The sequence below is a fragment of the Suncus etruscus genome, chromosome 11 (assembly GCF_024139225.1).
Source record: "Suncus etruscus isolate mSunEtr1 chromosome 11, mSunEtr1.pri.cur, whole genome shotgun sequence".
NCBI classification, from domain to species: domain Eukaryota; kingdom Metazoa; phylum Chordata; class Mammalia; order Eulipotyphla; family Soricidae; genus Suncus; species Suncus etruscus.
The window spans coordinates 10,801,833-10,823,198 of record NC_064858.1 but is presented as its reverse complement, the minus strand read 5'-3'; the positions used below and the strand labels follow the sequence as shown (position 1 = coordinate 10,823,198).

Sequence of the window (21,366 nt, the reverse complement as noted above, 5' to 3'; positions counted from 1 at the left end):
CTCCCAAAGTTGGCTCCCTTTCTTCAACAATATGATAAATTGGGAAGAAAAATGAGTTTGAGCTAGGCCTCACTTCTACCTGAATTAGTACAAAATTAACACATTATCTTCTGAGAACTAAAATTATATGCCATTTTTATTTTAATCTGGGAAACAAGCAAAGAATAAAAAATTGAAAGCGCCTTGTCAAATGATGTAAATTCATCCTTTCCAGGAAGCAGAAGGTAGACCCTACCACAAAGAAGAGATGCTTATTTAAGGAGGTTAAAACTCAAAAGTAGAATTAAAATAATGAGTGAGACTAACTTCTGAAAATACTAGGTTTTATTCATCTCCTTGTGTTAACCAAAACTATACTGAGTTAGATTCTTTACAGTTATCTACAACACAAAAATCCATTAATCATCTAAGTCACTGAAAGGGATCTTACTGGAAATTCTTAACCATAAAGCTGTCCGGCAAAGGTTCCCCTACCTCCCCCCATGATGAAGTCTTAGTAAGTCCTACATTTCTATAACAAATTAATGAAAGGCACAGCTAATGCAAGCAAACTCAAAAATTCATTCAACAACTCCCACTGAGTAAATATTTTGGTTCTTCTGGGGGAAAAAATTGGCAAATTAAAAAATGCTATAAATTTGAAGCCTGAGAGACAGTCCTCATTTTATTAACTGTTACATAACAGTTATAGGTTGAAAATACTCTGGAAGAACCAAACTAGGTAGCAATGAATGAACATGCATGAGAATGTGCCTTCAATGTATTAGCAGAGGAATCAAGGTTAAAATGCTAAGTAGAACAAACTGGTCTTTAAAATAGCAGTTCCTCTCCTTAAAAAAAATGACCGAGTCTACTAAGAAAATACAAAAACATAAGGCTATAAGTAAATAACGGTTGTATTTAGGCTATTCCAGTGCAGGTTCTCCTCAAGGCCACACACGCACTTCATTGCTGCTTGCATTCTGCTGGGTTTTGATCCTTCTGTCAAAAGAAAACAACAAATCAATCGACCTTTTTCTACCTGCAATGATTAACTACTGAGTCACTTTAGTTCAGTGTTCGCTCACATTTTTTCTAAGTTAAAGAAACAGTATATAGCAATGGCAGTTCACCCAAATAGCAGCAAGTAAACAAAGTTGAAGACCATCTTGGGCATCTTAGTAAGTAATGTGCTCATTATTATCCATTATTTTTATTCAAAATCAGTGGTTCAAAATACTAATTTCATTAATATTTAACTGTTAAGAGTAATTCATATCTGTTAATAGTTTAAATTCTAACTACCTAAGCAATAAGCACAGCAGATAGCGTGCTTGTTTTGCATGTAGTTGAACTGGGTTCGATCCCTGGCTTCCCACATGGTCCCCCTCCCCCAAGACTTGCCAAGAGTAATCCTTGAGTACACAGCCCAAAAACAAAAATAAATTCTAATTACCCTCTTACCTGTGTAGCAGATTATGTATCTTTGGCTATTTTGTATAGTCATTAGCAAATGAATATATATGCATTCAAAAGAAACCAATAAGTTTCAAATTAATCCTAGCAGGCTTAATAATTTTGTGGCCAATAAATTATTAACTGAGATGACTAATCTGCAGAAACAATAAACTAGGTGAGATTCTTAGAGATGAATAGAGGTAGCTGAAAAATTCCGAAGACAGCAATGTCTCCCTATTCTAAAGTATACTTCTGTGTTCAAATAATTAAAAACCTGACCATTTATGAACTTTCCTAAAAGGAAAAACACACCTGAGAATACAACCAATAACAAATAATTTTAAGCATTTTTATATAGTTTAAAAGTTTTTCCTATTAACTTTTTTTTGTTTGTTTGTTTGTTTTTTGGGTCACACCAGGCGGCACTCAGGGGTTACTCCTGACTCTGCACTCAGAAATCGCATCTAACAAACACAGGGGACCATATGGGATTCTGGGATTGAACCACTATCAAGCTGGAAGGCTGCTTGTGAGGCAAACGCCCTACAGCTGTGCTATCTCTCTGGCCCCTAACTTTTTTTTTAAATGCCCAAGATAATGTGATTACAGTAGAACCATAAGGGTTAGGTTTACTTAGCCTGAAAAACACCAAGTCAAAAACAAAAACGTTTGTCTCAGTTGAAAAGCCAAAAGAAAATTAAAATTAAATGAATTTCATTAAAAAGTAGCTGACTAGACATAAAGTAGCTCTTAGTTAACTCACCTTTGAGTCATAGTCTGGATCATTTTCCTCATCTCCTTCCTCTTCCCCTTCCTATATTAAAGTTCAAAATGCATCCATGAAGTAGGTACAGAGTATGAAGAAATGGCTCATAATGTAGGGAGAATTTAATACAAGTTACACTACAGATCAAGAGATTTGCATGATTACAGAGTTTGGTGACAAGGCAATTTAATTTGAAAGCTTCTAATAGGAAAAATTTCCCAACACAACTTGAGACATCCAGAGAGCTTTTATGGAAAAGATCTACTGCAGCCAACGTTGGAAAAGTTTACTGCAGCTTTTGACTTCTTCAAAGAGCTGATAACCCTGCAGTAGAACAGAATTATTTGAAATAAAAAAAATGTTCTGAGTTTTGCAATTTATTTATTGAAACCTTATACATACATTGTTTGGCTGTAGAATTCTAAAATACTTTTTCCACAAGCACTTTTAATTCTCTATCACAGAATAATGATTACGGCAAAGAGATATGTAAGTCACTCCATTTATTTCTCAATTGTTAAACTGAGTGATTTGCTCATCTGGTAAACATTACCTCATCTGCTTCTTCACCTTCTTCATCATACTATAAAACGGAAAAAAAAAAGATGGAGTGTGAATGAAGATAATAAATACCTCAGAATAGCATTGATTATATCAAACATTGCACCCACTAGTTTATAAAAAACAAGCATTCTTTCCTCTAAGGTTAACAATTATGAAAACAGATAAAGGTAGCATAACTGCAAAAAATCGTCCAGTGCCATTATCTACAATGACCAAAAATGGTTCAAGAATCTAGTCCAGGGACAGAGATAGCATGGAGGTAGGGCATTTGCCTTGCATGAAGGATGGCGGTTTGGATCCCGGCAACCCACATGTGGTCCCTGAATCTGCCAGGAGCCATTTCTGAGCGTAGAGCCAGGAGTAAGCCTTGAGCGCTGCCCGGTGTGATCAAAAAAAAAAAAAAAGAGAAATCTTGTCCAACTGTGGATAAACTATGATGAGACTGAGACTATTACTGGGCATAGTACTTCTAAACTACGATAGTGCCCAGTGGCACAAAAGAGGACCTAAAGCCTACTAGAATACCACCAATAAAGACAACCCAAACATCTGAAGGGCAAACTAATTTCACTTAATCATTTTTTATTCATTTGTATAAAATTGTATGTCTTCTAACTATTATCATAAGCACTTAAAAAGCACTCTAAGTATAATTTGTCTAGTCAGAAACAAATATTAACAAATATAAACTGACTAAACATAGTGTCACTAAATCTAAGAAATCTTTTGGGTTTTTTGTTTTGTTTTGTTGTTTTTTGGGCCACACCCATTTGATGCTCAGGGGTTACTCCTGGCTAAGCGCTCAGAAATTGCCCCTGGCTTGGGGGGACCATATGGGATGCCGGGGGATGGAACCATGGTAGCGATTTTTCCTTGGCTAGCGCTTGCAAGGCGCTTGCAAGACACCTTACCTCTAGCGCCACCTCTCTGGCCCCAGAAATCTTTTGTTTTGGTTTCAGGTTTGTTGATTGCTTTTGGGCCACACCTAGAATCAGATTCGGTCGACCATACAAGATGCCAGGGATTGAACCCAGGTCATCAAAGTGCAAGGCAAATGCCCTCCCGCTATCCTACCACTCTGGCCTCTAAAACATCCTAATAAGCAAGTCCCCAACTACTCCTAATAGGATTTAAAAGGATTCAAGAATGTTATCCAGGGCCCGGAGAGATAGCACAGCAGCGTTTGCCTTGCAAGCAGCCGATCCAAGACCAAAGGTGGTTGGTTCGAATCCCGGTGTCCCATAGGGTCCCCCGTGCCTGCCAGGAGCTATTTCTGAGCAGACAGCCAGGAGTAACCCCTGAGCACCGCAGGGTGTGGCCCAAAACCCAAAACCCCAAAAAAAAAAAAAAAAAAAAAAAAAGAATGTTATCTAAACAGTAGTGGCTTTCCTTATTTTTTATTTTTATTATGTCTTTATTTAAACACCGTGATTACAAACATGTCTGTAGTTGGGGTTCAGTCACAAAAAGAACACCCCCCTTCACAAGTAGCTTTCAACCTTTCTTATAACTAAGGACAGGTCTATTGAAAAACAGTCATCTACTGGTATAGCTTCTATACTATGGTTATAACCCACATGATATCAAACTAAATCTAAAAGTTGAAAAACACACTAGCAAAAAAAAAAGACAATTTCTGAATACATGATGACCAAAAAAATCAAAACAAAACAAACCATTTTTAAGTTTTTCTTAAAAATTTAAAACTAAAGGCTACAATGCATTTCTCAGATCAGAAGTGTTACAAGTGGAAAAAGAAGCCTCATCAATAATTAGCCCAGTTTTTTGAATGACTGAGTCTTAAGAAAATGTTTTTAATTAAACCTCTCCTTGATTCTGACTTTCATTCCCTCCCTCACCAAGTAACTTTCACTGTAGGATTCATATTACTTACATCATCATCATCATCTTCAATAGCTTCTCCAGTAAAGTATAACACTGATCTTGGAATTATACGCTCACGTAAAAAGTGACCAATTTCAAAGTCTGCAGCCAGGATAGCTTCAGCATCATCATCCTATGTTCAATTTTCAAAAGATAAATGCAAAGAGTTTGATAATGTGGTCACTTAATTTAGCACATGCAAGACTAGGGGTATTAAATAATACAGAGAAGCATTTTGATTTTGTGTTATAATTCTAACATTTAGCTTATGTGTATTACCAGTCATATGTGTAAATATCCACACACATGCTTGCCTTAACTTGACAAGTTTTCAATAAAAGTTAGTAAGGTTTTACTTACAAACCAGAAACAAAAATCAGAACTACTGCTAAGGGTTTTTTTGCTTACAAGTATGACTTGATACAACTAGGTCTTCCTTGTAAAATAATTACCAAAAGCATTAAATAAAAGTTAAAATAATGCTTTCCAACATGTTTTTTATATGACACATAATATCACATTTCATAAAAAATAATATTAAAGCAATACAATGCCTGAGGGGACAGATAAAGTCCTACTGGATAAAGACTAGGAAATGTAGGATTTCTATCTAATAACACAGCATAGCACAGAAACAGAGCTGGCATTATTCAAATTAACCTCATGAGCACTGAAACAGGTCATTGGTTGCAGGTCTGAGGCCCAGATGTGTGGCCAGGGATGGAGGAGAAAGGCCCATCCATCCCATCACCATCCAGCCCCATTCATTTACCCATTCTACACTGCCTTCCTAGATTGACCAGGGTTGGTTAACAATATATAAAGTTATATTCCATTGGAATTAGCTTTCACCAGAATGTGACTTGAATTCAGTATGTATCATAAATGACTTCCTATAGTCGACGAGGGGAATAAAAACTACTGCATTGAATTCCTTATACAATTCTGTTTCTGAAGAAAAGAGCTCTTTAGGTTTTTTTAGGACTGAATGAGGAAATGCTTTAAGCACTTTGAATAAAATAATTTTTCCAATGTAGTTTCCCATCTAAAACACGTAACACACACACACACACCCCACCACCACCACCAACAACAACAACAACAACAACAACCACACCACCCCCCACCCCTGCAGCAAATAACCCATTTCCCACTTTTGAGAACATAGAAAATAGAAACTTACCAGATCTCCACTCTCAGGAACTGAAAAATTGAGAAGATATTAAAATTAATATAAAAATTAAATGTAGTTTATAATGGAACAAGCATCAATACTACAACATGGTATTTAAAAGTAAATACCATACCTTCAGGGGGAGCAAAAAAATTAAAGAAAGAGTCATTGGAAACTGTCTTGGTCACGGTACGAACTGTCCCACGTCCCTTGTGTTTCTGCTTCTTTTTAATCGTTTTCAAAGTAACATTCTTTCCTTTTTTCCAATCTATCTGGCACCTTAAATGTAAAGGAAAAACTCTTCAGCACATTCTTAGGAGAGCTAAAATTTTCCTACAAAATATCTTATGTAGAGAGAAATCTGGTTCAACTGCCATCTGCAAAAGTACAAAGATTTTTTGGTTGCATTTAGCTACGGGCATACCAGGAAGTGCTCAGGACACTATGCTAAGGAATTACTCCTGGTAGGCTCAGGGGTGTGTAAATCAAGTGCCTCACTCTCTATACTATCTATTTTAATTCCTCAATAAATTATTTTCCCAAAAACACATTTACTAATAGCACAATCAATTATAAATGTGTACCCCACTGGAGAATTATCTGCCATAGTCTATCAGTCAGGATAACTATAGAAAAGTATGTTCTCAAAACACTTTGCAGAAAATGTGAAGATAAACTAAATAACATGTACAATATACAAGTGTACAGATTAGAGACTATCAAATAACAGAAAATCAGGACAAATTCTATTAAAGTAGTACATTAAACTCACCCAGTACAGCCCATAATTTCTGGCCCATCGAAAGAAAAGGGATCGGAATCATCTGGTTCCGACCTCATCCGATATGTCTTTGTCAGTACTTCATTTGTGAAATAGTCATTGGGGTCAAAGTGAAATTCTAAGACAAAACTCTTAAAGAAAGAAAAACACTGATTAAATTCCTGTACCACAAATTTTAATATTCTGGTAAAGCATAACCCATATCAATCGTTTTCCCAAGAAAGGGTCAGATAAGCCCAAATTATACTAAAAGCACAAATTAAAAACTGAGTTTATTCAGCTCACAATTATTTTATATATTTGCAAAACATTTTAGCCACACTTTGAATAAAAATAAAGGTCTTCCCTTCCTCCCCAAAAATGGACTGGAAGAAGCCATCAATTTTTTCTTTTCTTTTTTTTTTTTTATTAGGCCACACCTGGCTTGTGTTATGTGCCTGAAAACTCAGGGGGACTATATAAGAGCCTCCCAGGCTGGGAATGAGCAGGCAAGTGTTTGATCACTGTACTCTCTCTCTCTCTCTCTGTCCCCTCTAAAGTCTTTTATCTTAAACAGTGTTCAAAGAAAAGAAAATACTGCTCAACTGTCCGTCTTCATTAATTTCTTACAAAAACTAAGATTTATCAAGCAACAGTTTGAACTTCTCTTTATCTCCACCCTTAAATACTGCTTTTCATCTGCCTGAAAACAGGAAATATTACCAATATTACAAAATTGAAGTTATTTACCATAGGCTGGCCAGCATCTGAGAACTTCACTTTAATATCTTTCAAATGCTTCAGAATAGGTTCATCATGTTCCTTTGATTTAAGAAAATATTATGATCAGTATCTTACATGGCATTTATAGGATTAGTATTGAGCAATACTGAGCTTATTTTTTAAGTTTTGCATAACATAGTTTATGAAGTTTAAGAGTGATTCTCAAGTGTGGTTTATGCTAAGATAGCTAGTTTACCTAAGTTCTTACACTATCATTGGTAGAAGAGAGGTAACCCAATAGAGAACTGCATAATTATTTTAAAAATGTTGCGTCCCTTGGGCCCGGAGAGATAGCACAGCAGAATTTGCCTTGCAAGCAGCCGATCCAGGACCAAAGGTGGTTGGTTCGAATCCCGGTGTCCCATATGGTCCCCCGTGCCTGCCAGGAGCTACTTCTGAGCAGACAGCCAGGAGTAACCCCTGAGCACCGCCGGGTGTGGCCCAAAAAACAAACAAAAACAAACAAACAAAAAATGTTGCGTCCCAATTACATTTGTAGCCTTTTCTTGCTACTTTCCTGCTTGATTCTTTCCAAAGAAATTAATGCTCATGAATCCAAAAATCAAAATAAACAAGTAACTACATTGTATTTGGTAGTATAGCGTAAAGATATATTTCTGATAATGAGAACGTTTCATAGAAAAGGTGACATCTGTGTTGACTTTTCTCAAGAGGCAATTTTTCCTGTGACAAGTAGTCCTTTCAGGAGAAAAAGCCTTGTTTTCTCCAAAGTCTCTTTGGTTTGGGAACCATACCCCTCCCCTCATTGTAGCTCAGGGTTTATTCTTAGTGGATATTAAGTAGTGCCAAGGATGAAACCTCTATACTATCTCTCCAACTCCAATATTATTATTTGGGGGTGGGGTTGGGCCACACCCAGTGATGCTAGGTCTGTGGCCCAGTGGTATCTGTGTGTGTGAGCGCGCATTCGCGCCAGCCAGGAATAGAATCCAGACCCTTCCACAACAAAGAACATATTCCTACCACTGAACTATGTCTCCAACTCGAAAGTGCTTTGTAGTTAAAACGTTGGACTAGGGGCTTGCTGTTGAAGCTACTGTTCTTCCTTGAACGTGTATGTTGCTTTTCTGTTACATTTCTTATCTTATTCCATCCTCAAGAAGCCTGTGTTGTATCCCTCTCTTCCACTCCCTCATCCCTTCCATACCTCCTTTCCCCCTCATCAATTCCACTGCCCTCCCTGCCCAATTTTCAGGAGCCATGCCTGGCCCTGTGTTCGGGCTCACTCTTGGCAGTCCGAGGGGACCATACGGGATTTGAGAGATCAAGCCCAAATGCCCCACCTGCTCCAGATCCTCCTCTCGAGTTTAGTTCCATAAAAGCTATCTTGTTTCATAAAAATAAAACCTGGGGGGCCGGAGAGATAGCATGGAGGTAAGGCGTTTGCCTTTCATGCAGAAGGTCATCGGTTCGAATCCCAGCATCCCATATGGTCCCCTGTGCCTGCCAGGAGCAATTTCTGAGCATGGAGCCAGGAGTAACTCCTGAGCACTGCCGGGTGTGACCCAAAAACCACAAAAAAAATAAATAAAAATAAAACCTGGAACTGAGAAGACAGCTCCAAGGACTGAAACTCAAATACTGCACATAAGAGTTCTAATTTCCTCAGCATTGTCACTGAATGATCCTGGACCCCTGAACACCAACTATCACCTAAAAAACTAAAAACAAGCAACCAACCAAAACAAAATTGAAATCTTCCTCTTCTTACTCCACACTAAGCATCAAAAACAAGACAGGACTGAAGGACTGGCTCATCTAGTGACACTGGCTGTAATTCAGTGGACCATATGACGTGCTGGGGTAAGAGCACATGCAAAGTATGCACTTAGCTCCTGGAACTTATTTCTCCCAATCTCATAATTTTTAAATGAATTATAACTTATTTTAAAAAGCTGCAAATTTCCTTCTATGATTTCAAAGGGAAAAAAATCTCTATAAAAGGCAATACCAAATAGTCACCATCCACATCAACTTCAAATGATTACTTTTTAAGGTAAACTGTGTTTTTACAAGTAATCTCTTACCTGAACCATATCACTGAGCAAGTCAACATTCTTAAAAACAGTTAGCCAAAATTCAGGAATTCCCTTAGGGTCTTCTTTTTCTTCATCTTTTTTCTCATCTTCAATTGTGACCTTGTCTTTCATCTCCTCCTTGATAAAAACAGCACAATTTATATAGCTGGACCATATCTCTGGATAAAATCTCTTATCTCCTTAATTTACATGCACTAGCAAAAGTAAAAACCAACAAACCATGGGGTAGTAAGATATCACAAAGGGCTGGAATCCTGGTTTTGATCCTAGGTACAAGATCCCTGAGCACTGCCAGGTGTGGCCCAACACACCAAACCAAATAATTTTCCACATTTAGATAAAGACACTAACCGCTATTTCATCCTCCTCATCTGGTTTCCATTCACATTCTTCTTCCGTAGGTTCATAAATTGCGTTAATGATCTCAAATCGCTGAAATGATTAAGATAAAGCAAGCTTGCCATTAAAATAAAATAAAAACACTAATACCCAAGCTAAAAGCTAGTTACTCCTCACTATGGGCTCGAATTAAATTAATACACATCACAATTTCAATTGCTGTGGTTGAATTTTTTCCAAATATTTTAATGATCCTTATAACCTGTACATTAATTTTATTTCCAGGAAATTACTGTTTTCTGGAACTTTAGACAGACAAAACAATAGAAAGCATTACCTTATCAAATAGAGGCTGATAGAGAACAGCATACTTTCTTTCAAGATCATGAACTTCCTCATAGAATTTGGCTTCTATCTGTGCACATTTAACTTGAAGGTTTTTGAGAGCATTTACTCGCCTTTTAACTACCCGAGGCAAGCTGCAAGGTTACAAAGCATCAGTTACAGAGCATCACGGTGAAACATTAGCCTATGTCTTTACTGGAAGTATAAACGTTAGTGAATAAACAAAAGCTTCACTCAATAGGAATTTATGTTAAATACAAATGCATGCACCTCTAGGCCTTATAAAGCATTTTAATTAAGTATTGGTAAGAAAATAAAAATCCTATCAACCTTAACTTGCATCATAACCTCAAACCCAACAGTGGGCATCTCAACACTTGTGTCTTGGCTTCAAAATGAATAAAGTGAGTTACTGTCATGGAATAACTTTCTTTAAAAATAATAGCAGCAACATGCTTAAAATTAAAGCAAATATGTACATATATGAAGCTTGGGAAAGGACAGCATGCTATGCCACTTTTTCTATTTCAGTCTTTAACTTGGAATTTGAAATTACGTTTTAAATGTTTGAGGGGGCTTTAAAATTTTAACAGCTTTACTAAGATACAATTTAGCATTTATCAAGGTGAAATACAGATTTTTACAAAGATTACATACTGAAGTTGAGCCCATTTAAGAATGACTAAATTATAAATTCTACCCTACAACCAAAAAAAAATGCCTGAAACCAAGAATCAGAACCCAGAATTCCCTGACTTAACTACTTTAGTTAAGCCTATTAGTCAAGCCCCATTTCTCTTTCAACTGAAAAAAGCTTACTATTTTGTAAAGACAATAAAATGGGGCTGAGAAATAGTATAATAGATAAGGCTCTTGCCTTGCACACAACTGACATGGCTTATTCCCAGGATCTCCAAGAATGAAGCCTGAGCACGAAGCATCACCAGGTATGGCCCCAAAACAAAATAAATTAGCCAGAGCCACTACTAGAATCTCTATATCTCAAAACTAATCTTTAGCAACAGCAAATATTTCAGGCAGAAACAAGAATACACATATATATACACACACAGCTTCTATCTACAGAACCGGGATGAACACTAAAAATAATCACCGACTCTCCTCTCCGAGTATAATGCATTACACTAGGACAGACTCCTCCCAAGGCAAAGGGAGGAAAAAAGAGCTTGAAAAATGTCAAACAACTTGGATTTACATTTATTCTATTCCCTTCTTGTTAAACTTCATGAGAATGACACTGACCTGAACAGCTATCTAACCTTTATCTCTCCCCTACTATTAATTACTGGAATAACTGATAACATGACCCCAGCACATGTGAGCTCTCAAAACAACTACTTTTGCAATACAACTTCTATCTAAAGCAGAATTGTAAGACTAAGAATTAAAAGAATTTAATATATTTAAATAAATGGGAAAAAGTTATTAACGATACCAAAAAAATTAGAAACAGGAACAGGAACACTAGCTATGAAATAGACTGAAATAAAACGATCAACCTACACACAGATTAAAATAGGTTCAACTGGAAAATAAGCAGTCAATGAGGCAGGCTAACAATCTCACCAGAAAGGAACAGGAAACAAGAATGGACAAGAATAACAATAGTTGATAAACAGAGAAGATGGATAGTTGAAGAAATAAATAACTTCTCTGGAAAAAAGATCATAAAACTAAAAAAAAAAAAAAAGACCATAGACTATAGACATGGCAATAAAAAGAAAACCTAACTATTGGGAGAACCCTAAAAATAAGATCTATGAATATTTAAAAATAGAATATTCATTTAAATTATATCCAATAGGGGGAGGGGAAAAAGCAAGTCAAATTGGCATCAGCTTAAAAAGAAAATCCTGTATACAAGAAGCTTCCAATTTTATACTCTTTTTTTTTTTTTTTTTTTGGTTTTTGGGCCACACCGTTTGACGCTCAGGGGTTACTCCTGGCTATGCACTCAGAAATCGCCCCTGGCTTGGGGGGACCATATGGGACGCCGGGGGATCAAACTGTGGTCCGTCCTACGCTAGCGCTTACAAGGCAGACACCTTACCTCTAGCGCCACCTTCCCGGCCCCCCAATTTTATACTCTTATTCAAATAGGAAAGCAAAATAAAAGCTGCCGGACTCCAGCAAATATGCCAGGTATTCATGAACAGAACTAAAGGGATGTATATTTGTGAACAATACAGAATTTGGGAAATTCAGAGGGGTTTAGTACCATCTATTAGCTATGAGTCATTTTACCATAACAAAACTTCAAAAATATTAACTTTGAAATCAAAAGATTTAAAACTATTCGATAGGGGCTGGAGAGATAGTATGGAGGTAAGGCATTTGCCTTTCATGCAGGTCAGTGGTTCGAATCCCAGCATCCCATATGGTCCCCTGAGCCTGCCAGGAGCGATTTCTGAGCCTGGAGCCAGGAGTGACCCCTAAGCACTGCCGGGTGTGACCCAAAAACCAAAACAAACAAACAAAAAAAAAAAACCTATTCAATAAAGAACAGAAATGAAAAAGGTATAATTTAAAAAAAAAAAGGCAGGGCCGGGAAGGTGGCACTAGAGGTAAGGTGTCTGCCTTGCAAGCGCTAGCCTAGGACGGACAGCGGTTCTATCCCCCGGCGTCCCATATGGTCCCCCCCAAGCCAGGGGCGAATTCTGAGCGCATAGCCAGGAGTAACCCCTGAGCGTCAAGAGGGTATGGCCCAAAAACCAAAAACAAAACAAAACAAAAAAAAAAGGCAAGCAAGTCCAAAGACACATTAAGCTTAAGAAATACAAAGTTTAGGGGTCGGGCGGTGGCGCTAAAGGTATGGTGCCTGCCTTGCCTGCCCTAGCCTTGGATGGACCACGGTTCGATCCCCCGGTGTCCCATATGGTCCCCCAAGCCAGGAGCAACTTCTGAGCGCATAGCCAGGAGTAACTCCTGAGCGTTACTGGGTGTGGCCCAAAAACCCAAAAAAAAAAAAAAGAAATACAAAATTTAAAGTTACAAGAGGGGCCAGTAGGGCATTTGCCTTCCATGCAGCTGACCCAGGATGGAACTGGCTCCAATATGGTCCCCAAGCCAGGAGCGATTTCTGAGTGCACAGCAGTGAGCCAGAGTGATAGCACAGCGGTAGGGCATTTGCCTTACAGGTGGCTAACCCTGGACAGAACGTGTTTTGAATCCCAGCATCTTATATGGTCACCCAAGCCTGCCAGGAGTAACCCCGAGCGCCACCGGTGTGACCCAAAAACCAAAAATAAAAAAAGAGAAAGCCAAACAGTCACAATAGAGAATATAAAAAAGATGAAAAAGATGTGCCAAACAAATGAAGACCAAAAGCTATCTTAGCATTTGTTATTAAAGGTTTTGTCTGATACTATCAAAAACTACCTCAACACAGATTATTACTAGTAAACTAAAACAAGAAAATAAGGGACGTGCACATCATAATACATACTTAGTAAAAGTTCCAAAATACACCAACTCACAACAGAATTATAGGTAGAAAGAGGTTAAATTAAATGAAAACTATTTTGCAAGGAGGAGGGGCCAGGGCCTGTGTGTGCAAGGCAGCACTCAATTATGACCTGGTGTTCCTGAGAGGGGGTCTGTTCCCAATATTGTCTCTTTGCTTGGGAGATAAAATTGTGTTTCCTCCCCAACAGATAATAACCACAAATAAAGAGAAACAATATAAATATAGACCTGAGGGGCCGGGCGGTGGCGCTGGAGGTAAGGTGCCTGCCTTGCCTGCACTAGCCTAGGACGGACCGCGGTTCGATCCCCCGGCGTCCAATATGGTCCCCCAAGAAGCCAGGAGCAACTTCTGAGCGCATAGCCAGGAGTAACCCCTGAGCGTCACAGGGTGTGGCCCAAAAACCAAAAATAAATAAATAAATAAATAAATATAGACCTGAGCTGTTTAATTTTTGCATATAGTCACAGAACATTTAATTTTAAAAAAAATAATAATGTGATGAACATTACAGATGAATTTTTCAAAATCTAATGAATAAGTATATAAAGAAGCTGGGAAAATAGCAAGCCCCAATAATAAGGAAACAATAACATTCAAGCCAGAAGAGCTTAAAGAAATATGTTGAGCACCACTAGGTCAGTGATACAGGAGTCAAAAATAGCCCAAGAACCAGGAGTGGTCCAAATCCCAAGTATAAAATACAACACGGAGGTGAAACATTATTACATACTCATCACTTTAAAATTTGAATAACAATTTCTTACAAAAACTGGCATAAAAAGAAGATTCCTGGGGCCGGAGAGATAGCACAGCAGCGTTTGCCTTGCAAAGAAGCCGATCCAGGACCTAAAGTGGTTGGTTGGAATCCCGGGCTTCCCATATGGTCCCCTGTGCCTGCCAGAAGCTATTTCTGAGCAGATAGCCAGGAGTAACCCCTGAGCACCGCTGAGTGTGGCCCAAAAACCAAAAAAAAAAAAGGAAGATTCCTTAAGACAACTGGGTCTCAAACAAACCTTTGAGGCCCAAGTCAATTTTTAAGAGTTCTAACTACTCAAGGATTACTCAAGAATAATAACAGATAAATACTCCCTACAAAGGAAGGGAAAGTAAAAGCAACCTTGCTCATTTCATTGAGCAGTTGTATCTTGATTAACAGTCAGCTAACAAGAGACAAGAAGCCTCAAAGAGTGTATATGGCACACCCATGTAGGCATTTGGTTTTTGGGTCACACCCGGCAGCGCTCAGAAATTGTTCCTGGCAGGCTCAGGGGACCATATGGGATACCGGGATTAGAACCATTCCATCCTAGATCGGCCGCTTGCATGCAAGGAAAGCACCCTACAGCTGTGCTATCTCTCCAGTCCCAGACATGTAGAAAGTTGTATTACAAGCTGCCAACCCAGTTTAGATCGCCAGTACTACACAATCCCCACCCCCCAAGCAATAATAGTGACCCAAAAATAAGTAGAGCTGAAGAGACAACAGACTGGTAGGCCATTTGCCTTGCATGCAAGCAACCCTGGAGGGCCGACCCGGGAGGGACCAGGTTCAATTCCCAGCATCCCATATGGTCCCCCAGCCTGCCAGGAGCGATTTCTGAGTGCAAAGCCAGGAGTAACCCCTGAGCACCACTGGGTGTGCCCCAACAACCAACCAATTAATAAATAAAGTTTTAAAAAAATAAATCAATAAATAAATAAAACCAGGTAAGGATTACCATTATGGAATGTATCCTACTTATATACTTATATACACATAGATACATACATACAAGCTCATTTCACTAATCAAAAGAAGTGAAAAAGTCTTAAACACCCAACAAAAAGCAACAATAATACATTATGATAAAATGTATTCAAGGATGAAAAGCTAGTTTATCAGAAACCTATTTCCAAATATATATATTAAAAAGTCAAAGAGCAGCTAAAATTGACATAGAATAAAAGGATTTTCAGACATCAAACCAGAGATTTTTTTTCATTAAAGAATGAAACACAGTATTTACTAGCCCAGATGTTAAAAAGAAAACTAAGCACAGCATGGTGTAATGTGAATGAATAAAGCTAAAACTGACATTATAATATAAGAATCAAGTCAAGAATGAATGCATATAAAGATGGTACCACAAATAAGTAGAAGTGATAAAAATCTGTTCATTAACAAAAGGGAATAAAGGAACTGAAAGACTTAACTATACCAGAAGTAAAACAAAACAGTAAATCTAGTAAGTTATGTAAACAAAAGTAGGAAAATATTTCAATTTAACTTCAAGAGAACAAGTCACAAGTTAAAAAAAAAAAACACATAAAAATCAAGAATTTCTTTCTATGGATGTTACAAATAGCTAAAAGTGACACATCAGATTTTATGCAAAGTATAAAAACAAAACTTGGAACCGAAACCCCAATAGGAAAGAACAAAAGACACACATGAGAATTAAAAGTATAACAATGAAACTCAACTAAAACCAAAGTACAAGTAGGGGCAAGATTTAGCTCCAGTATAAGTTTGATCCCTGGCACCAAGCACTTCAAGCATTGCTGTATGAGGACCCTACAGAAAATAGCACCTTAGATTTGTAAGACAAAAATAACTCTGAAGCTGAACTGTTGACAGAGACACAAGGGATAAAATTGCAGCTGTCATGTACTGGATAGTTCTTCAAGGCAAACTAGAGCACTGATTTACAGATACTACAACTAGCAATTCCATTGCTGACGACATATCCCAGACAAGGAATCCCTGACAAGATTCTTGAAGAGGGAATACACAAGGATAACCAATCCATGGGAATTTGTGTTGATGGAAATTTGAGGCCAACTAGGTCTACATCAAAGATAAAGAATGAGAAGATATGGGAGACACACACTACGTAATTAAGGCAGGACAACACTGAAAGGCTAGAAACTACTCAAAAAAAGACATGGATAAATAAGTAGGATGAATCTTAAAATAAAGACAAACGTATTAAAACTTTCAACCAAAAAAAAAAAAAAACTATTTGCAAGGTTATTGACTTCTTTAATCACCACTTTAAAAAAGTATTCCTTCTGAATCTGTTTCTAACAAACCTCAGTAAGACAAAGATGAATATACTTACTATGAAGATGAACTGAAATAAACTTTAATATTAAACACCTCGAATTTGGTGATAATTGGCATAATTTTTCATTCCCAAATATCCTACACTAGATATTAACAGATATTAACGTTCTCTTTGCACATAAATTCTATATGGACTACAAAACTGATACACCTATAATGAAGAAATTAAGGAACTATGGAAAAGAACTTGTACCTTTCAATGTATCCTGTTGGTGTTTCTACCAGACCATCAAGTCTTTCTTGAAGGGCTGCAAGAATCTGAGGATTTTGCATCATCTGAACAGTCAGCTGACGCGCTTTAAAAAAAAAAAAAAAAAAGGCATCGAAAGGAGGATTTTATAAAATTTATTATGCTATTTTAAATTTTCCTGACTGGTTCATAAAACTGCTGGTATAAATTGAAATGAGAACAAGTTAAAGAAAATTCATTAGGAAAATCTAAATGTTCTAAAACCAGATTCCTAATGATTGCGTGTCATTTCTCAAGGCCTCTATCATACCTCCTAACACAATATTTTTTCTTCCTGTATTAGTTTGTACTTTACCCACCTTGCATTTTGGAAAACTCAAAGCTTCATTCAGATGCCTAATTATGACTTAGTATCACTCTTTGAAAGCAAGCATTTATCAGAAAATGCAATCAGCCGGTCCAGGACCTAAGGTGATTGGTTCGAATCCCAGCATCCCAAACGGTCCAATGCCTGCCAGGAGCTATTTCTTTTTTTTGTTTGTTTTTTGTCTTTTGGGCCACACCCGTTTGATGCTCAGTAGTTACTCCTGGCTAAGGGCTCAGAAATTGCCCCTGGCTTGGGGGGAACCATATGGGACTCCGGGGGATGGAACCGTGGTCCTTTGGCTATCACTTGCAAGGCAGACACCTTACCTCTAGTGCCACCTCTCCTGCCCCGCCAGGAGCTATTTCTAAGCAGATAGCCTGAGCATCGCCGGGTGTGACCAAAAAACAAAAAACAAAAACAAAAAAAAAAACAATATGCAAATAATTAAAATATTAAACCTGGGAGAAATACCATGAGCTAGTGATGTAACGAGGGCTGTATGTAGTGTTTGAACGTTACTGAACAAAAAATCTAATGTTTCTTAGGCCATCTTTTGGGTGATGGAATGGCACTACATAGTTGGTGGTAATGTGGTTTTGATTGTACTCAAGAGATGGGAAGCTAAACCTCTAAAATTACATAATCAAATCCACACAAAAAATTTAATGTGAACATTCCAGACAGCATGTTTTTCTTAAATAGAAAAAGTTATCTCGGGGCCGGAGAGATAGCATGCATAAAGGTAGAGCATTTGCCTTGCAAGCAGAAGGTTGGTGGTTCGAATCCCGGCATCCCATATGGTCCCCCAAGCCTGCCAGGAGCAATTTCTGAGCGTAGAGCCAGGAGTAACCCCTGAGCACTGCCAGGTGTGACCCAAAAACCAAAAAAAAAAATTTGGGGCCAGAGAGATAGCATGGAGGTAAGGCATTTGCTTTGCATGCAGAGGGACAGTGGTTTGAATCCTGGCATCTCATATGGTCCCCCAAGCTTGCCAGGAGGAACCCCTGAGCACTGCCGGGTGTGGCCCAAAAGAATAAAAAAAAAAAAAAAGTCTCGATCTAAATATCGTATTTCATATTTTCAATTTAGGTATGATACATAAAATGACCTTTCTCCGATTTATGGTTTTAAAGGTCAATTTCAATGATTAACATTAATTTGATTAATGTACAATAGTAACAATGAGCATAACTTGTAAAATATGAATACTGACCACTAATGATACAGATCTCTATCTCTTGAGATAAAGTTGGAAGCTCAGCAGTCTTATTTTTGGCTTCAAAATTGTGTTATTTAGTACCTCAACACAAGCATCATCTAAAGCAGTTTAATTTCCCAGTACTGCACTACCACCACCACACCCTAAAATTTGCTCAAGAAATCCTTCCATGTTTTTGTGTAAATTTAATACATCTTTTTGTTCTTTGGTTAGAATGGATTTTTAAAATAGTGCATACTAGATATCAAATAGGTCAGAAGCTAATGTTAGATTACACCTTGTTTTACTGAAAACAAAAGATCATCCCTGGCTTCTAGGTATCTTTTTGTTTACAACTTGGTTTTATCCCAAAATGCCAGACTACATATGTGTGTGTGTCTCTGTGTGTTTTCTCAATATGAGGCACAAGTGTGTGTGTGTGTGTGTGTGTGCGTGTCTGTGTCTGTGTTTTCTCAATATGTGGCACAAGAATTCCAAACTACATGTTTCACCCTCAGCTGCTTTGGATTATTTCGTGCAGTGACCCTACTTCAGATTCTTTCACCCGCAGTTGGAGATAAGGAACATGGGGTGATTTTACAACTGATGTACGTATGTCCCATACACTATATTTTCAACCCTAGGTAAGAGAGGTAAAATACACGTAGTATTTACAGAATACAGAGACCACCCCCAGGTGGAGTAAGGACAGTAGCTCTGGCTATCCTGAGCCAGTCCCATCCAAGTCTGTACATGTGGTACTCTGTTTGGGGGTAAAGCCAAGCTGTAAGCAAATAAATACAAAGAAACCAAGGATGATCTTTGTTTTGGGTGAAACAAGTTATAGACAAACAAAGAGATACAAAAAATCCAGGGATGATCATTGTTTTGGTTAAAACAAGGTGTAATCTAACAAACTAGTGTTTAGAAGCTCCATCAAACCATTTTTGAATTCAGACCAAACTCAGGAGCTCTGCCATGATACACCAACAAGGGGTCTGCACAGCTTCTGATGGAGCACACAGCCTCCACTTGCTCCCCTTACTTCCAGCCTTTCACTGTACTGAAGCAAGCGTCAGAGTACAGGAAGCAGGATCCAAAATGGAAATGCACTGTGACTCCCATCCAAAGGACACATTAACAATCACTGCCTCCTGAAGTAATTTAAAACAATACCTTTGAGTTTTGATTCTTCACCAGTTTCTTCTTCTTCTACTTCTTCAACATCATCCAAATCTTGATCAAGTTCAGTTTGTTCTTTGCTACAATATCATAGTATCACACCAAGGTTCATATGTACCAATTACAAAAATTAACAATAAAAAATTACAGAAAAACCTAATTTGTTGTCACTATGCCTTGTATAAAAATATTTTAAATTCAAGAGGTAATCTCTTTTTCTAACTCCATAAGCAAATAGGAATTAGAAATACTTAAAAGTCTATCTTAAATGATAGCACGTATAACAGTTATACTTCAAGCTTTAAAAATGTGACTTAATGAGCTATTCAGGGTATGTAATACAGAATGTATATATCTACTATGCAATAGTCACTGATCAAAAGTCTATCATTCTTAGCCTACCTTTTAGCTAGATATAATAAGACTATATTTTAGCAAAGATATTTTAAAAAAGCAAAGTAGTGGGGAAAATGTGAGGATGTCTCCCTTAAAGGTACCAGCAGCTATGAAGCAGATGTTCAAGACATGGATAGATACAGTGATGGGTGAAGTCCTTTGAGAAACAGGAGGACCTTGGGTCCCTGCTGGTCATGGAGCAACCGTACAAACCTGTTTTCTCTTTACACTATGATTTTCACTTCATAGGAGACAAGAGAAAGAAAAGTTGTTGAAAAGACTCTTTAGACAAGTCGTTGAAAAGACTTCTTAAAGAAAGAGAAGCTAAGAATTAGTAAGAAAAGGTTCTTATGTCACCTAAACTATTAGAACAAGGCTAAGAAAAATATGGATAGTGCAAAGGACTAGAATATGCTTTACATCACAATCACCACTGGTATGGCCCCAAAATAAAGAAAAAGGAAGGCATGTACTAGTGGTGCACACATATCATATCATATATCCCTGGTGTACTTTCACACTTTTAAAAGTCAATTTGTAGATGTTTCTTGACTAGAAACAGCATTTTGAAAGTTACCAGAAAAGAAAAAAGGCCAGCTATATTTTTCTAGCACCATCTAAGTTCCTGTCAAGGAATAACTGTCTTCAAATCAGAAAATATAGATTTAAGATATTTCTGACAGTATAAACTTTAGCATATTTAGTTAGCTACTGGATGGGGAAAAACAGTACTTTTTTCATTATCACTTCAACTACATATTGAACGTAAATCAATCTTTAGAATTTATAAAAGGGGCGCAAACTATACTACATATGGTTAAATCTAGCCCATTTTACTTAAGGGTTTCTTACTGACTTCCACATGAACACATGAATTTCTAGACTACCAGCTCTGCTTTCCCACTGCGGCAGAGCTGAGTAGATAAATACAGCATGTAGAGACTACATGACCCCAGGTGCCTAAAATACTAACTTCCTCAACAGATCATTTCTGGCTCCTGCTTTAAAGAACAAGAACCCACACTTCTTTTCCATCTCCTAGGACTCACAAACTTTCCAAATTAATTAATGTGTGTGCTCCGGGAGAGAAGAGGGAAATGAAGTCACTAAGTAAAATAATTTCTTTTATTTTTAAGTTTATACAAGATTAAGATGGCAAGTGGCACATATCCACGTATCCAAAGCCACTACCCCTATAACCCAATACACAAATACAAAGAAAACAAGGACTGTAACTTCACTGAGAACTGAATGTAAGTGTGAATCGAAGGAAAGCGAAAAAGTAGCCCAAACACAGTATCTACGTGAATTTCTAATGATGAAGGTGG

At 37.6% G+C, this 21,366-nt stretch overlaps 1 protein-coding gene across 2 annotated transcripts in view; it reads right to left on the bottom strand.

Annotated features, from left to right (window-relative positions):
• Window positions 1-306: 306 nt before the first annotated feature.
• The window catches only part of NAP1L1 (nucleosome assembly protein 1 like 1), a 32,831-nt gene continuing 11,771 nt past the window's right edge, over window positions 307-21,366 (bottom strand). The window contains exons 3-15 of one of the 2 annotated variants that reach the window (XM_049783740.1): window positions 19,637-19,722; window positions 16,899-17,001; window positions 10,105-10,246; window positions 9,780-9,860; window positions 9,417-9,545; window positions 7,336-7,407; window positions 6,598-6,737; window positions 5,959-6,104; window positions 5,835-5,854; window positions 4,662-4,784; window positions 2,757-2,786; window positions 2,201-2,527; window positions 307-981 (exon numbers count right to left, since the gene is read on the bottom strand). In XM_049783740.1, coding sequence (XP_049639697.1) covers window positions 2,465-2,527; window positions 2,757-2,786; window positions 4,662-4,784; window positions 5,835-5,854; window positions 5,959-6,104; window positions 6,598-6,737; window positions 7,336-7,407; window positions 9,417-9,545; window positions 9,780-9,860; window positions 10,105-10,246; window positions 16,899-17,001; window positions 19,637-19,722 — 1,135 coding nt within the window. In that variant the 3' untranslated portion in view covers window positions 307-981; window positions 2,201-2,464. The remainder of the gene's footprint in view (window positions 982-2,200; window positions 2,528-2,756; window positions 2,787-4,661; window positions 4,785-5,834; window positions 5,855-5,958; window positions 6,105-6,597; window positions 6,738-7,335; window positions 7,408-9,416; window positions 9,546-9,779; window positions 9,861-10,104; window positions 10,247-16,898; window positions 17,002-19,636; window positions 19,723-21,366) is intronic. The other variant, XM_049783741.1, reaches the window with a different exon arrangement.